The 16,244-nt window shown below is 55.7% G+C and overlaps 1 protein-coding gene and 1 long non-coding RNA gene across 20 annotated transcripts; one reads left to right on the top strand and one right to left on the bottom strand.

The window, feature by feature from the left end:
* Positions 1–1,731: 1,731 nt before the first annotated feature.
* Positions 1,732–3,476, bottom strand: LOC108403169 (uncharacterized). The gene is made up of 3 exons (XR_012125054.1): positions 2,988–3,476; positions 2,483–2,692; positions 1,732–2,037 (listed from the first exon to the last, which is right to left on the bottom strand). It is a non-coding gene; the product is annotated as an uncharacterized lncRNA (long non-coding RNA).
* Positions 3,477–8,090: 4,614 nt separating this feature from the next.
* Positions 8,091–16,049, top strand: ZNF692 (zinc finger protein 692). 19 transcript variants are annotated; one of them, XM_037008795.2, is made up of 14 exons: positions 8,312–8,525; positions 8,778–8,965; positions 9,211–9,242; positions 9,575–9,598; positions 9,743–9,838; positions 10,296–10,416; positions 10,512–10,631; positions 10,943–11,164; positions 11,251–11,328; positions 11,423–11,501; positions 12,858–12,972; positions 14,709–14,783; positions 15,312–15,411; positions 15,589–16,049. In XM_037008795.2, exons 1-14 carry the CDS (start codon positions 8,478–8,480, stop codon positions 15,905–15,907), a joined length of 1,617 nt encoding a protein of 538 aa, XP_036864690.1. In that variant the 5' UTR covers positions 8,312–8,477; the 3' UTR covers positions 15,908–16,049. The 19 variants fall into 19 exon arrangements, with proteins under 19 accessions (XP_036864680.1, XP_036864683.1, XP_036864686.1 ...); XM_037008798.2 differs by having other exon boundaries at positions 8,313–8,525; positions 10,368–10,416; XM_037008785.2 differs by lacking the exon at positions 8,312–8,525 and adding an exon at positions 8,091–8,236 and having other exon boundaries at positions 9,575–9,838; positions 10,277–10,416.
* Positions 16,050–16,244: the final 195 nt, after the last annotated feature.

Genomic DNA, 16,244 nt, shown 5'->3' with positions numbered 1-16,244 from the left:
ATCATGTCATCTATGACTAGAGATAGTTCTACTTCCTTTCTAATTTGGATGCCTTCTGTTTCTTTTTCTTGTCTAGTGGCTTTGGCTAGAACTTGTTAGCACAATCTTGAATAACAGTGGTGAAACTGGACATATTTATCTTCCTCTGTGAGCAGAGGGAAAGCTTTCAATTTTTCCCTATCAATTGTGATGTTAGCTATTTTCCATACATGCCCTTTTTCATGTTATTACATGCCCTCATTTTTCATTTGCATTTTTAAATGCATAAGACAAAAGACATAGGCATACAAAGGAAACTAATTATGTTGAAATTGTTACCAAAATAGTAAAATTAATTTGACATAGTGTGCTCATTAACATATTACAAGATATAGTAGCATTTTGAATTAGTGCTAAGTATCCATAATGCATTACATGCAACAACTGTGTAATATGACTGTTTACAACTGACAGGGCATGGTGGTAATAAAAAGTACACTGACTTATTTGGCTTTATTTTTGTATTTAAATTCCTTACAGGCTCTGCCTCTGGCTCTAGCTCTGCTGGGCTGCCCTCTTGCTCAGTTTCACTTCCTGTATGTATTTGCACATGTACCAGATAACAGTGCCCTTGCACTTGTGTTAAGGGGTCTTCTTACCTTGTTGTTTGTTACAAAGAGTTGGGCTGAAGGGAAAAGATGGGCAAGAAGTGGGGTCAGGCAGAGGAAGAAGTGGTGCCAGACAAGGGCAGGTTGGGGGTTGTAGGATGAAGGATGGATAGTAATGAAGAGGAGTTTGGATGGAGTCATCTGATTTGGGTTTAGAGGGGCTTTTTTTCCTGCTCCCAGACCTTTTGTCCCATGTCTTCTTAGTGCCTCAGAGCTCTTCCCTCAAACTTCCCAGTTGTTTCTCTGCAGTTCTAGCCTCCTCCAAGACAAACTGAACTTTGATAGTTCAGCAAGGCCCAAACCCTCAGCTCGTCACAGCCTCGGAGATCCTGGGGCACGTGCATCATCCCACCTGCCATCTCCTAATCTCCAGGATAATGTTAGCAGGGGTTGGAGACTACAGTCTAGATGCTTGGTTTATGAGGTTTACAGTAGCCTCTACAAAGCCTTCCAGTGTTCTGCCATGCCTGCTCCTCTCTCCATGTTGGATTGCAGTGGTGTGTGTGGCAAGGGAGAGGGCTCTCCTCCAAGTCTGCTATCACTTTAAATAAAGTCACCTCATTTCTCTCCAGTGATTTTCTTCTGTGCCCCTTGAACACCATCCACATTATGTTACCAAGCAACTTTTAGATTCATCTCCTTCTCCATGTCCACCCAGATCTCAGTTCTGCTTTCTGGTTGGAAATGACTGCCTTCAGGATACCAAGACTTCAATTAATAAACTTGAAATACAGGGTTTTGTAGTCATCAATAGATGTAGCAGCCAGACTTGGTTTTTCCTGGTGGAGAGGGCTGAGGGGCAGGCATCTGTGTTGCGCATCATGCTGGGTATCTTCACAGTACAAGGAGGGTTGTCATAACCAGAGGCAGACCTTACAACAAAAGTTCTTCCCAAAACATATCTTCACTTACTACACACTTTCCTCACCTTATTTTGTGGCTGGCACTATTAGTAGACTACCTCATTTCCTCCTTTCCCAGGCCTGAATAGGCCTATGGGAGGGACACTGATGGGGACCATTAGCTACAGCAAGCTCTCAGCTCCTGGGATTCTTAGAGATGCTTTGTGATCAAGTCCTGTACATTTAGCATCTTTGATAGGATTTTGGCCTAGGAGAAAAGGGATGGTCTGGTTAGCCTGTGTATGAGTGCAGGAAAAAGCCTAAAGGGCATCAAGGTTGACGAGGCATGAAGCCCAACGCTGATCCAGCAGACTGCAGGCTCAGGGCTCCACATGGAACATTTAACCACAAGCTGCTTTAGGTGCTCCTGTTGAGAGTAAACTCACAATGATGGAATTCTACCCACGTTTCTCAGTTCTCACTGGTGGAAGGGGCTTCAGTTCTCACCAGTTGGATGGGCAATCTGGGGAGGGCAAGATTCAGAGGTCCTGGTAATGAAAAACAAACAGAAATGGTTCATTTGGGGATCTACCCAAATATAGCCTGGCCGAGTGGAGTTACCAGACCAGGAGGGGAATGTGACAAGAACATAATCAGGAGAAAGTTGGTAGCTCATAAGTTTTGCATTAGAAGCCTGGTGCTGGAGGAATGGCAGTAGATGATTAGCTGGATCCATTTTTTGGCCCAAAACTTTCTAGGTGTAGAGGAACAAAGGTAAACGAATCAAGCAACAAAGGGAAGACAAAAGGAAAGAAAAAGGGGGCATGATATATGCAACGAGGGCCAGAAAGGAGGAAAAGGGCAGGTGAAAATAAAACAGAAAAAAGGCAGTAAATGTAGAGGATAAAGGATAGCACAGAGCAGAGGAAAATAAACAGGAAGAGGAGCAGAAAGAGACAGGCAATGGGGAATTCTAGATGAGTCCTGGCTCACCAGGATGTAGCAGGAGCACATGCTGGGGGCCTGTGCGGGGAGAGGGCCCTCTCCCGCTCTGCAGCTCCCATCCCAGGCTCCCGTTCGCCTAGAAACCCTGGTGTGCAGATCACTGGTGTTTTCTTAGCACTTCGTACTGCGCCTCCGGCGTCACCTCTAGTCTCTTCACTGGGACGCACACAGGTGCCGCCGCAGCCCGACGCAGGAGGACTGGAGAAACACCGAGCCGAGGAAGGCGTGAGGGCGGGGCGGCGGGGAGCAGAGGGGGCACTCCCTCCAGCCGCACGACCTCTTTCCGCTCTCCACACCCACCCCGTCCAGTGATGCCCACCAGGCACAGCGGCACCCAGGAAGCCACAGCAGGTTTCCCTTCATGCGTTCATGCTCGTCTTCGCGGGGCAAGGGACAGGCGTGGTCCCGGCGCCCTGACCCAACCTCCCCGGTCTGCTGGCCGCCTCCTGCTGTACGCCCACGGCTTCCCTGCCTTTCCCGGGTCTCCTCCCACCTCGGCCTTCGCTCTGGAGAGAACCTTCGTTCCCTCGCAGGGCCCAGATGCACGATCTCCGCTGCAGCCAGGAAGACAACCCATGTGCAGAGCCGCGACTGTCCGCAAGCACTCTGTGGCCAGGCGGGTCGGCGACGCCACGCAGGAAGCGCGCCTCGGACAGCGCAGCGCCGGCCGCCGGGCAGCCACACGCCAGGAGAGGCACGCGGGCCGCGAGGCGCAGCTACGAGTGTGGTGCGGATCCCCGCGCGCGAGCTGACTGAACAGGTGCTTCTCCACCTCGTGAAACACGACCTCCACGTCGCTGGGCTGCCGTCGTCTCACTACCTGGAACACCACACCGCAGCATGACCCCCTTCCCGTCAGCCCTCCGAATCCAGCCTCACGAGCGTCCTTTATAGACCGCTCCGCCCCGCCCACCCGTGTCGTCACTGTCTCTGGAGGCTGCGGTGTGAGGTTCAGTATGCTGACTGCCCGCGGAGCACTCCTTTTCCGCTGCAAGGGAACCTTCTCTGGGTTTCAGAGAACAGGGCCCATTCCAACGCTGTAGCAGTTTGACTCTTCCCTCTGGATCCAGGGTTGTGAAACGTGGTTTTCCTATTTGGAGAAGAGATACCGAGAGTTCAGAGGGTTCAGCAATATTATTAGACGGAGGTTTTCCCAAGGAAGATAAAGAGAATGGGGATAGGGTGCCATGTAGAGTGCAGGAAAAATAAATGTCATGAGGATAGATGTGACGTCCTCCATAGCGACCCCTGAAGCTAGTCACAGTTGTCCAGGGGACACTTGAGAACTGCACATCCGGGGGCAGGAAAGGCAATTTCACCAGGTCGTGAGCTCTGTGCTACTCAACAGGGGTAAAGCCATGAAAAAGCTGAGATTCCATCTTAGCCTTTGCTGACAGGGTGATAAAACGGCGTTGTGCCCAAAGTCACGAATCCCAGAAGACCACCAAGGAGCCAACACCAGTGTAAAAGCAAAGAGCCTTTATTCGAGCTAGCTCGAGCTCAATCTCTCTACACCAACGCAGTGGCAAGATGCCAGAGAAAGAGAGCGAGTTTCAATACCACAAAGGTTTTATGGGGTTCTAGGGCAGTTGGTGGGGTGATGGTCATGCCTCTAGCTGATTGGCTGGATCTAGGGATAGTTGGTGGGGTGATAGGTCTTGGCTCTGGTCAATTGGCAGGGTCTAAGGGTGGTGGGTGAGCTCTTCGCTGACTGGAGAGGAGAGAGACCAAGCTCCGATTGGGTGAAATAGGATCCAGGTCCTGATTGGCTGAGGTAGGATCCGGGTCCCAATAGACTGAAATAGAATCTGGGAGCTTGCCCTTTCAATGGAACTAAGTCTCAGACTGGGCCTAGGAAGCACTGAAGAAAGAGAACCAACACAGAGACTCCTCGGCTCCCTGACGAAGGAATTAGCACTCCCCTCAGGGTGAAGGATGTGCTGGGACTGTTTGAGGGGTCGGCTCATCCTCTTGAAGAGAAGCTGAAAGGAAAGAAGGGTCTCTCTGGAGAGGGTTATTGGAGGGTTAAGGAGTTTTATTAACTTGAACAGTGTCCAACCAGGAGTATTCTTGGGTCTCAAAGCGAATAAAGGGTTTTTTATTATCTAAGCATAGCTAGGACTATGGAACCTGCTTGTGATTTCATCCACAGGTTAGAGGAGCTGGGATTTTGCAAGTGACTATTAAGGGACCATGAGGCAGTTTTCTGTCTGTCCCCCATGGAATCCTGCTCTTTTCATGTAAGGGTTAGACCTTCATTAATGCGTAAAGTGTTTGGAACAAGGTAGGTGGTCTTCCTAACTTATACTAGGCAGACAAGTCATGGGCACCACAAATCAAGAAGGCACTTGGAGTAGGCCATACGGGGCTTCCTCTAAGGGGAGCTCATGATTGCACACCATGTCATTTGGGCTGCTTAGGACACAGGACCAGCCCAGAATAGCCAACGCCATCATATACTAACAACGAATAAACAGGCAAGTCGCTAAAATGATTGCAGAGAATGATGAGTGCTGTGAAAGAGACAGAATTGGGCACAGTGCGGCAGAGAAGCACAAAGATGATCTTTCTGAACAGGTGATCTTGGAGCTGAGATTTACATAGGAAGAAACAACCGCATTAAGAGCTGGGGTGGGGGAGTGGGGAGCATTCCCGAGAGAAGGAATTCCCTCCAACACAGAGGCACCCTTGAGAAAGAGCGAGAAGGTGGGAGTAACTAGGACAGAGTGGACAAAGTGAGGACAGGAAGGGGAGGAGGCCAGAGAAGCAAGCCCAGGCCAGATCGCACAGGGCCACTAGGTCTCCAAGGCTTTAAGCAGGAGATTTGCTCTTTGTGGTTACTCTCCCTGTGAGGTTAAGACTGGAAGTAGTAAGATCAATGAGGAGTTAGCCACAGACCGGAAGAAAGAGGATGGCCATCTGGTAGGCTGAAAAAGTGCCTCTGATGGTGTTCATGTCATAATCCCCAGAACCTCATCTGGCAACAACTTCACTGATGTGACTGTTTTAGAGCATCAAGACAGGGAGATTATTTGCATTGTCCACGTGGGCCCCAAATGCCATCACGAGCATCCTTTCTCATAAGCAGTAGAAGGAAATTTGACGCAGGCAAAAGAGGAGAAGGCAGTGTGGCCAGGGAGACATTTGGAGTGATGGAGCCACAAGTCAGGGAACCCTGACCACCATTAGAAGCTACAAGAAGCAAGGAAAGGACTCCCCCCAGATCCCTCATGGAGAGCACCACCCTGCCGACACCTTGATTACTAAGACTTCTGTCCTCCAGACTGAGAGAATAAATTCTGGTTGTTTTCAACCACTAAGGTGATGGCGATTTATTGTGGAAACGACAGACACTGACATAGGTGGTTTGGAGAAGGGTTTTAGAAGTGGAGAAGGCCAGAAGTGATTGGATTTAAGACATATTTTGGGAGATAGTGTTTTTACGGGTTGAGTTTGTTCCCCTCGGTTCTTGTCCCCCACCCTCCAACAACGAATTGAAGGACAGAGACACAGTAGCCAAGCAGAGTGAAATTTTATTTGAATCCATTCCAAAGGAGGAGCTGGCCAGAGTTAAGGTACACAAAGGCCCTGAACTGTTAAGGGAGGGTCTATTCATCACCACCTGGCTGGGGGTTACTTCTCTTGATTGACAGGGTGAGGTCATTTGCTGGACAGCTCTAGTTAACACACCAGTTCCTCTTGGGCGCATGGTCTTTTCCCAAAATGCACACAGAAAAAACAAAAGAGCAATTTTATTTTAATGAGATTATGAGGTATGGCTTGGGCTGTTCTTAGTTTTGTTCGATTGAGCCTGTGTTTGGACCTGTTGGGACAGCATTGGCCTGGTCCCCATAGGCAAGTTATTTCCCTGCAAAGCCTTTGTTGTCTTCAGTGGGACCCCCTGCCTGGGACCCCCTTCCCTTAAACCTTCTTTCCTAGTTGCTCTGTCTCTCTTTCCACCCAACAGTGCCAACAGGACTAGCAGATGTGTGTGGTGTTGGTATCACAGAAGGACAGATACATGGTAGTGAAGCAGAATAGAACTTTTATTTGTATGCACTCTAAGGGAGGAGGAGGGCCAGAGTCAAGGTAGATAAAAGCAGGTTTACTTGAATAAAGCAGAGAGGAAGGTAAAACAGAGGGAGGGAAGGGAAGCTCATTGAACTCCTGCTTGGCATAGGGCTGATCCCTTGCCAACTCCTAAAGCCAGTGTCACTGGCATCCAGGGTCCACTTGAATCTGCACCATGTGGGAACTGAGTCCCTACGACCCCAGGATTTGGGGGAACCACAAGAGTACTGGATGGAGTGAGATTATGTTCTGAGAACTTCCCAAGGCAAAGAAAAGAGATTTTCAGCAGGCTACTAAGGAGCATGGTCACACAGCTGCAGTCGTGTCTGGGTCACCCAGGCAATGGGAACTTGCAAGCTCAAATCAGAGCTCTCAGGAACTCTCCCTGCTTATCTGGAGTAGAACAGAAAGTGACACACTTGAAGAAAGGTGAGTGTGGGCAACTTCAGAGAGAGATGCACGCACAAGCTGGATTCTGTTTTTAAGGAGTTTCAGGAATGGGATAAAGGTAAAGGTTTGGGGGTGAGGGGTGCAGGTAGGGTGAGGGGGTGTAGGCTTGTCAGGCAGTCTCACGATGTCTACCTCCAGCAAGAGACATTATGTCATTGTCTACAGCTAGTCTTCTAGGTAATTCTGTAGGACAACCTTTTTGTTCCTCTCCAAGCACTGGGAACACGTCAGTTAAGACTGCTTGCCCTGCCTAAGGATAAGTCATTGGCTGATTACCAAAGAATATGTTAAGGATCTAACCCCACAACTCTCTGCTCTTACAAGGTAATCTTAGTCTCAAACACAGGCTAATCTGCACTCATGCACAGGCTAACAAGACGATCCCTTTTCTCCCTGTTCCCACTGTGCTATTGCCATCTCAGCATTTCCTAGGTAAATTGATCATGACACTTGTCCCATGTCTCTGCCCTCTCTCACCTGCATTAGCTAGAGTGTCTCAAGGTCAGCCCAGATTCAGAGCACGTGGATTGAACTCACATTGCAAAACGGCGTGAACTCTTGTGAGTCCTTTCTGGCCCTCTGAGTTCTCCGTGGGCCCCACCCTTTTTCCATCCTGCGCGTATCTTTCTCTCTGCCTAACAACAGGGGCAGGGCGAGTGGCCTTGACAAGCGCCACTACCATGGACTGATGGGGAGGACAGCTCCACTGGAGTCAAGGAAGAGAGAATGGGAAGCCGGCACGGTGCCTGGCGAATCTAGGCAACTCTTCGGAGGACTCCTGATGCAAAGAGGGATTGTGCTACAGCTGGCGCGCCTTGGGGTCTAGAGATGGCACTGGTTTCTGCAGCACGTGTAAGCTCGCCGGGGGAATGGAGGTGAAAAGCCAAGTGGGAACTATTCCAGGAGCGACACCCGGGGCAGGCTGCAGGGGCTCCACCTGACCATCCCCATGTCCCCAGCCCCTGGTCCTCGAGCGCCGGGGCCTCTCGCCGCCGCCCCCACCCACCACGCCGGCGGGTCCGACGACGCGCCTTGGCCCTGCGTGCGGGAACCGCGGCTCCCGGCGGGCGTTGCGCCGGGAGGCCAGTGCGCAGGCGCGCGCCGCCGGCCTCCGCCTTCCCCCGCCGGCCCCACTCCCGGCGGCAGCCACCGACGGCGGGGCCCGACTCCACGGAAAGGAGAAACGGCGGCGGCGCGCGAAGTGGGCCCGACCTCCTGCAGGTCTCCCGGCGTGCGCGCAAGGCGGGGGCGCGCAGGCGCAGTCGGGTGAGGGCGGGAGGGGGCGCGCAGGTAAGGCCGCGGCCGGGCTGGTACGGCGGGCGCCCCGCGCGGCCTGGGGGCGGCCCTGGAGCTGGCCGGTCCCCGCGCTGTGGGGCTCAGCGGGGCGGCCGGGCGGGGCATCCTCCGGTCCCCGGCACACGCCCTGCCGCCCACTGAGCGGGGAGGCCCGTTCGCGCTCGGGATGAAACTCAGCCGCCCGCCTCCCGCCCCCGGGAAGTTTCTGCTGCAGGTCCAGCACCCCTTCCTCCGAGCCCCCTCGACCCGCGCGCAGGCGGCCCCGCGCCTGTCCCCTGCGCCCCAGGCCACGACGCCCGCTCCGCGCCGCGGCTTACGCCCCCTGCGCTGGGGCCCGGAGGCAGCGAGGGCTCCGGAAAGGGCTGCGTCCTGACCCACTTCCCGGGGGAAGGGCAGACCCTCGCCGCGGGTGCAGCCCCGGCCCCAGGGCAAGTCGGCCCACTCGCGTGTCTCCGCCGCCTTGCAGGTCTCGGGGTTCATGGCTGCCGCCCAGGCGGACACGTCGCGCAGGCGGCGGGAGAAGCGGCGGCAGCTGGACGCGCGGCGCAGCAAGTGCCGCATCCGCCTGGGCGGCCACATGGAGCAGTGGTGCCTCCTCAAGGAGCGGCTCGGCTTCTCCCTGCACTCGCAGCTCGCCAAGTTCTTGTTGGACCGGTTAGGGCCGGGACGAGGGCTCGGGGAGGGCACCCAGGAGACAGCAGCGGTGCTACCCGCCACCCCTTAGGCGCTTCCTGCTGCTCCAGCCCACTGCAGATTGCTCCTGTCAGCGGGACAGCCTGGGACTGTGACCTCCTCCATTCCTGCCCTTCCTCTCGGTCCCCAGCACATACGGGCCCCTCAGGGCTGGCTCTGGAATGTGTGAGGGCCCAGACCTGACCTGCCTCTTGTCCCCCCGGCAGGTACACTTCTAAAGGCTGTGTGCTCTGTGCAGGTAGGCAGGTAGTGCCTGGGGGTGGGGGCTCAGGACCCAAGAGGGAAGAGGGGCAGTAGGGAGCAGAGTGACCCCAAAACACCCTCCCTACGTGGGTGGAGCACAGGAAACTCTGAGCGAGTTTGGGAAGAGGTGGGGTACTTGGGGAGTCCAGGGTCTTTTGATAGGGGCAGCCTATGTGAAGGGAGCAGTATCTCAGGACCTGTGGGTTCTGGGCTCTGGAGAATGGTAAACTGGACTGGGGGCCAGGACTGCTCTGGGGATGAGGGACAGGGCCGTGTGGCAGCAGGGGGTTCCTTGGCTTACACTAACTTTCCCCTTCACCCCTCCAGGTCCCGAACCTTCACCCCCGAAAGGTCTGCAGTATCTGGTGCTTCTGTCTCATACACACAGCCGAGAATGCAGCCTGGTGCCTGGGCTCCGGGGGCCTGGAGGCCAAGATGGGGGGCTTGTGTGGGAGTGCTCAGCAGGCCACACCTTCTCCTGGGGCCCCTCTTCAGGTCCTGCACCTCTGGAGGAGCCCAAGCCAGCCCCGCTTCCAGCTACTGCCCGGAGAAGCTGGTGCCCAGAAGCCAGGAGCAGGCAGGAGCCTGCAGGTAGGCCAGGGAAAGAAGAGTTGTGGATAAATGGGGGCACGGGTGGTGGGGAGAGAGTGCCCATCTCTGTAGCTCAGAACCGCATTTTCTAAAAGTGGTCTTTTCTCAGTGGAAAAGCTCTGTGCTGGCAGGAAAATATGTCTCAAATATATTTTTAAGCTAAAAATGCAAAATACAGAACAGGATGTATGGTAAGTTACCATTGGGGAGAAAATTATTTGTATGTACTTATGAATGTAGAAAGTATCTCTGGAAGGACATGGGAAATGAAGTTGCCTATAGGAAGAACCTGGTGACTAGGGGGCAGTATTAGAAAGGAGACTCCTCACTGTGAACCTTTCTACACTTATTTTAGAACCATGGGAAAGGTTCATCTCTAAAATAAACCCCCTCCCACTCCAGTAGCCCCTGTCCCCTCCCCTCCCCCTTCTTCCTAAGAGCTTTCCCACCGCTGCAGACCTTAGAGCTCGTCTGTCCTCATCCCGCCAGCCCGGAGTTTCTTCCCCTTTGACCCCGCCTGTGCCAACAGGTGTGGAATCTGAGCATGATGAGCAGACTCAGCAGGCCCGGTTGCCCAGGTGAGGGCAGGGGTCGGGGCGCAGGCAGATAGACCTGGGTGGACAGGGTAGGGTGAGGGGACAGGAGCTCAGGCTGGCCTTCCTTGAACCTGCAGGGGGGTGGGACCCCCACCGGAGACCTTGCTGGCCCCAGGAGAAGGGGAGGAGGAAGATGAAGATGGAGAGGAGATGCTCAGTGATGCCAGCCCCTGGACTTACAGCTCCTCCCCAGATGAGCAAGTTGGGGCTGAGGGAGGCTGCTGAGCAGAGCCCAAGGAGGGTGGGGTGGCTGGTCAGGGGACCTAGAGCCTCAGAGAAGCAAGGGGAAGGCAGGGTGGGCTCTGAGGAAGGTGGGAGGAGCTGGAGGCTTTGAGCTGGGTGGAAAGAGCTGAAGTTTGGCCCTGGGGAGAATGGAGGCTGCGGGCAGCTGTGACCGGATATCCTGGGGTCGGGGTAGGGTTGTTCCAAGCTGGGAGTTTGGGAGCTTTGTGATTTAGGGGCTGGGGCTGGCTGAGGGCCCAGGGAGACCATGCCCTCCTTTTTTCAGCAGTGAGCCGGATGTCCCCAGACCACCCCTGTCCTCTGTCCCTCACTCTCTGAAGGAGGGGGAGAGCCCCCCGGTCCCCACAACTGCCCCTACTGCTCTTGCTGCACTGCCCTCAGCAGCAGCCACACTGGGTTCTGGAGCTTCTCTGCCTGCGGAAGTTGGGGTAAAGCTGGAGCTCAGCGGGACCTCTCAAACGGCCCCGCAGACTGAGCCCCTGCCCAGGTAACCTGATGGCTGAGACAGAGGGGAGGGCGTCCTGGGACACGGGCCTCCCTCGAGGCCCTCTGCTCCCTCTTTGCTGCCCATAGCCCTGGGAGTCAGGCCCAGTCTGCTCTGGCCTCGGCCTGGGACGAGGACACCGCACAGATCGGCCCCAAGAGAATTAGGTGGGACGGGCAGGGGCTGTGGGGAGTGGGGAGAGAAGCAGGCAGAGGGGAGCCAGTGGGAGTCCTCACCCTTCTCCCTGTTCTCCTCCCCCAGGAAGGCTGCCAAAAGAGAGCTGCTGCCGTGTGACTTCCCTGGCTGCGGAAGGATCTTCTCCAACCGGCAGTATTTGAATGTGAGGGTGTGATGGGCCCCAGTTGGGTTCGGTGTGGCTCATGGCTGGAGGGGAAGCTGAGGCAAAGGAGCCTGGGGTGTGTGTGGATTCGCACTGGGAAGAGGGGGTTGGGCTGGACATACGGAGCACACTGATACTTAATATACAAGGGCAAATGACTGGTCAGTATGGACAAAAGTGAGTCTCAGGCTCGTGGCTCCTGCCAGTGTGCTCGCTGCACGGGCCCCTGAGGACTACACAGAAATGCCACGGCATTCCTTGGGTCTTGGGGTGTGAGCAAGCAACTCTTCTAAGACCTTGACACAAGTCAAGTCTTTTGATCTCGGCAACAGCCCTGTGGAGTAGTGCTGACACTACCTGTTGTGCACATGCGGGACCCGGGGCACAGAGAGATGGAGCATTGCCCAGGGCTCCTTGGCTAGTGTGTGGCATGCCAGGGTTCCTGGGGCCACACTAGGCTGCCTCTCCCTGCTGACTCGCATGGTGGTCCTAGCACTGGGAGGACGCAGATGGTCCCATCCCAGGCCGCAGCCTCACCGCAGGAGGGGTGCGGCTCAGAGAAGGAAGGCCCCTGCCCCACACTCACCCGCGTGCTCCAGGCCACGACCTGAGGCTGAGGGAGGCTCAGAACACTGGGCTGGCAAGTGCGGGTGAACAGGATCTGGGGGAGGAAGTGGGGGAGTCCCACATTGTGGTGAAGGTTTGGGCTGAGAACACTCAGCAGGGTCAGCTGCACACACTTGAGCCTGTTCATAGAGGGGACCTCAGCAGCCTCCAGCAGCTGTCCAACAGTGGGAAAGTAGAGTTGTGGAGACACGGAAAGCCGGGCAGTTTTATGAGTGAGGATGTGACATGAGGTCAGATACAAGAGAAAATATTTCCTAGAAATATCTAGGGGTTAAGGTTGATGAATATACCGCCCTTGAACGTGTGTCAGGTTGAAAGAGTGTGGACTGCTTCCAGTGAGAGTTTAAGAAATGCAGACAGTGGGTAGCCACGGTGAACTGCGTGTAAGGAGGAGGCAACTGGGTGATACCGTCATACATCAGTACTGATAGGACAGGGTGACATACCCACCGAAACCATGTTCCCATCCCTGGCAGACAGCAAACCCATGGTTAGGGAACTGGGAATGTCCCCAGAACTACTTGGTTCAGGGAGCTGGGCCTTGCACAGCAGGGCTGTGGCAGGAAGGGGAGGTGGTGGAAGCCAAGGGCAGAGGGCTGGGCTGGGGGCTGATGTGTGGGTGAGGGTGGGCCAGGGCGCAGGGTGGAGGGAGGACTGGAGGGCGTGGGGCTCCAAAGGCCCAGCAGGTCGGCTCTGGTGGACCCCCTGAGACCACCTGCCCTTCCCCAGCACCACAAGAAGTACCAGCATATTCACCAGAAGTCCTTCTCCTGCCCGGAGCCAGCCTGCGGGAAGTCCTTCAACTTTAAGAAACACCTGAAGGAGCACGTGAAGCTCCACAGTGGTGAGTGCTGGGAATGGCCTCTCACCTCCCTGTGGCTCCTGTCGCCCACTGTGGGTCTCACCATCTCCCCTGTGGGTGCCTTCATCTCCCTCTTTGGGGCCCCTCCCCTCCCCCTGCAGGACTTCACCCATTCACACACTTGTCCTGCATCCTCTGTGTGTTGAGTCCTGCCTGCGGGAGGCTGTTCTCCTTCCTAGACCACCATGGTAGGGACGGAGGAGAGCAGGAGCCGGGGGATGCTGTTGTGGAAGGGGTTGGTGCTCTGAGCAAAGACCTAAGGGGATGGAGGAATGGAGACCAGTCAGCACTGGACGGCCCTGAGCTGGCATCTGTGTGACATGTTCCAGGAATGGAGAGGAGGCCTGGTGTTAGAAGGGCAGGGAGAGAGGTCAGACGGGTGGTGGGGCCAGCCCTCCTTTCTACATCAGGACAACTAGCTCCTGGCTGGTAAGACAGGCATTTCAGGGTCCTGGACAGTGCCAGGACACGCCTGACTTTACAGCACCATGGCTTCCCTGGGGACAGGACTGCAGGGATGTACTGTGCTCCGCCACGGGGCCTGCACGTGCTTGTGCCGAGCAGTGGGTGGAACTGGCTGGAGACTGCCATGAGTGTGAGCATGGAGCCAGAGGGCTACTGTGGAAGGACAGATTAGCCTTGTGTGGGATGAGCAGGGCACCTTGGATTCCAGCCTGAGCAGCTGAGCAGAAGTGACTTTCTGAAGATGAGGAGGAACAGGCCTTAGGAAGGGAACATTTTATTTGTGACATGCTAATTAGGCATCCCAGATGTGAACCTGGAGTTCAGGAAATGGAAAAAAACAATTGTCATAAGCATGTGGGTGGCATTGGGAGCTGTGGGTGGAGTGAGCTGAAGTGGAGAGGAGGCCTGAGCAGGGTGTTTGTGAGGGCCGCTCCAGGGGCCTGCGAGGCAGGTGAGGATGTGGCATCTGAGGAGCCAAGTGGAGAAGGTGCTCCAGGGAGGAGGGAGGAGTGAGCTGAACCAGTGCTGTGGGGCTGAATGAGGTATGGATGTGGGTAGGCCATCCTTCACCAGCTGTCACAAGGGCATGTGACAAGAGGGGGTGACTGCCAGGAGGGAGATGAAAGGAGGGCATGGCTCAAGGAGGAGAACACGCAGGAACTGGAGACAGGCAGGTCTGGCCAGCTCTTCGGAGTTTGGCTGTGAGGATGAACAGAGAAACGGGTCTTTGCTGGAGGGCTGTGAGCCCAGGGCCCAGAGATAGGAATGACCCACTGAGAGGTTTGGTGGGGCGGGGCTCTCAGGCACAGTTGGAGGGTGGCCACAGAGGAGCAGAGAGGGTTCCCATATGTGGGCACAGAAGCACGTTGCTGGAGCGTTAGGTGGAGTGGAGGATGTGGGCTTCTCTCTTGACTTCTCTCTTCTTGGGGACTCGAAAAACCTGGTCAGAACCAAGTGAGGCTGGTGGGGAGAGGAGGTGGTGTGGAAAACGGCCTTCTGTTCTCTCGAGAGTGGACAGTGAACTGACGAGGCAAATGCAGGGGCATGAGGTCGGGGGGCTTGAGCCTCGTGCTTGTGCAGAGGAAGAGGTTGGATGGTTCTTTCTGACCCCACTTAGCACACAAGCACAGGCCTGGAGTAGGCCAGGGTTGTGTTTGAGTTCGGTTTTAACCAAGCAGGAACAGGTAGGGAGAGAGGGACAGGCGAATCAGTGGTGTGAGTGAACAGAGGTTACAAAGATGTCCTGGAAACAGAGCTGCGGAAGGCGGTACAGCAGGAAGGTGGTGGGCCACTGGGCCAGCAGCTCGAGATTGCTGTAGCAGAACAAGGTAGGAGTCCCTGTCTGGAACTGGGATGCTTGAAATTACAGTTTCACAGTAGTGCGTTGATGCGGCATGACCCAGGAGCACTGGCTTTGAAGGGAGGGTGCCAGGTCCTTTTGAAGATCAGGGAACAGGAGTGCTGGACAGGCTGAAAACAAATGGATACCAGGAGTGGTGACCAAGGACAGAGCCTGGAGCTAGTGTGTTGCGGCCGGGGAGGGACGGGCTGGAGGCTGCCGGCGGGTGTGGGGTCTGACTGCGGGGTGTGCAGAGGTCTGAAGGACTCCATGATGAGCAAGGACAGCCCCTCCTCAGAGGCCGTGAGGCATGGAGGCGTGAGAGAAAAGGCACAGCAGGCTTGTGAGAGCGAAGGACAGGTGCCAGGAGCAGGTGGGGTGGCAGCTGACAGCGCAGGGCCCTGCTGGGCACGCTTGCAGAGTGGGGACAGTACTCCTATGGGGATGGCAGGTGGGGGCGGGCTGAGGAGGGCTGCAGCCTGGGGTGGATGACGGGGCATCTCCTCTGTGCCTGCAGACACCCGAGATTACATCTGTGAGTTCTGTGCCCGGTCCTTCCGCACTAGCAGCAACCTGGTCATCCACCGGCGCATCCACACTGGAGAGAAGCCCCTGCAGTGAGTGTGGGGGCATGGGGGTGGGGAGGGGCATTGGGGCTGGGGAGGGGGTGCGGAGGGGGTGCTGGAGCCAAGGTGGGTGCTGGCCGAACACCAGGGCAGCTGGGGGTAAGAGGAACCTCTGCGGAAGCCAACATGGCTGAAGCCCCTTGGTTTCTTCTGCTGTCCCTGGCTTAGGTGTGAAATCTGTGGGTTCACCTGCCGCCAGAAGGCCTCTCTGAACTGGCACCGGCGCAAGCACGCGGAGACAGCAGCTACCCTGCGCTTCCCCTGTGAGTTCTGCGGCAAGCGCTTTGAGAAGCTGGACAGCGTGGCAGCTCACTGCAGCAAGAGCCACCCAGCCCTGCTCCCAACCCAGGAGTCACCCGGCGCCCTGGAACCCTGTGCTGGCATCTCTGACCCGGTGCCCCGGCCCTCTCTGGTTGTGAGGCTCCAGCACTGCTCCTTCAGTAGTGAGCATTCCCAGGGCTTGGGGGAGCCAGACCCTAAGAACTGAAAAGGAGCAAGCAGGAAAAGGGCCATAGGCCTGGTCCTCAGGAACCAGGGTGACTCAGGGAGCACAGGGTGGGCAAGACTGGGCTCTAGGGGAGCAACTTTAGGCGCCAAAAGGACAGAATAAACCCAGCATTTTACATGGACATGTGTGGGCAGAGTGTTTCGGCATCCGAGGTACAGGAAACCCAACGCCTCTGGAAGCATGCTCTGCTGGATTGCGCCTGGCGCGCTGTGGGATCCAGTTTGCTTCCCCAGTGACCCTCTGTGACCTTCCCTGTGCAGTGTCACACCTACTCCTATACTTGGGCAGGCAGGCCTGTGCTATTACAGAGAGCACT

This window comes from Manis javanica, chromosome 14 (assembly GCF_040802235.1).
Source record: "Manis javanica isolate MJ-LG chromosome 14, MJ_LKY, whole genome shotgun sequence".
Taxonomy (NCBI): domain Eukaryota; kingdom Metazoa; phylum Chordata; class Mammalia; order Pholidota; family Manidae; genus Manis; species Manis javanica.
This window is presented reverse-complemented; position numbering and strand designations above follow the sequence as displayed.

What these genes read in the sequence shown, in the direction of transcription:
- ZNF692 (XM_037008789.2), top strand. Translation starts at nt 8,478, where the DNA reads ATGAAACTCAGCCGCCCGCCTCCCGCCCCCGGGAAGTTTCTGCTGCAG. An exon ending in AGGCTGTGTGCTCTGTGCAG is followed by an intron (nt 9,243 to 9,574) that starts GTAGGCAGGTAG and finishes TCACCCCTCCAG; the next exon opens with GTCCCGAACCTTCACCCCCG. An exon ending in ACTGGAGAGAAGCCCCTGCA is followed by an intron (nt 15,412 to 15,588) that starts GTGAGTGTGGGG and finishes TCCCTGGCTTAG; the next exon opens with GTGTGAAATCTGTGGGTTCA.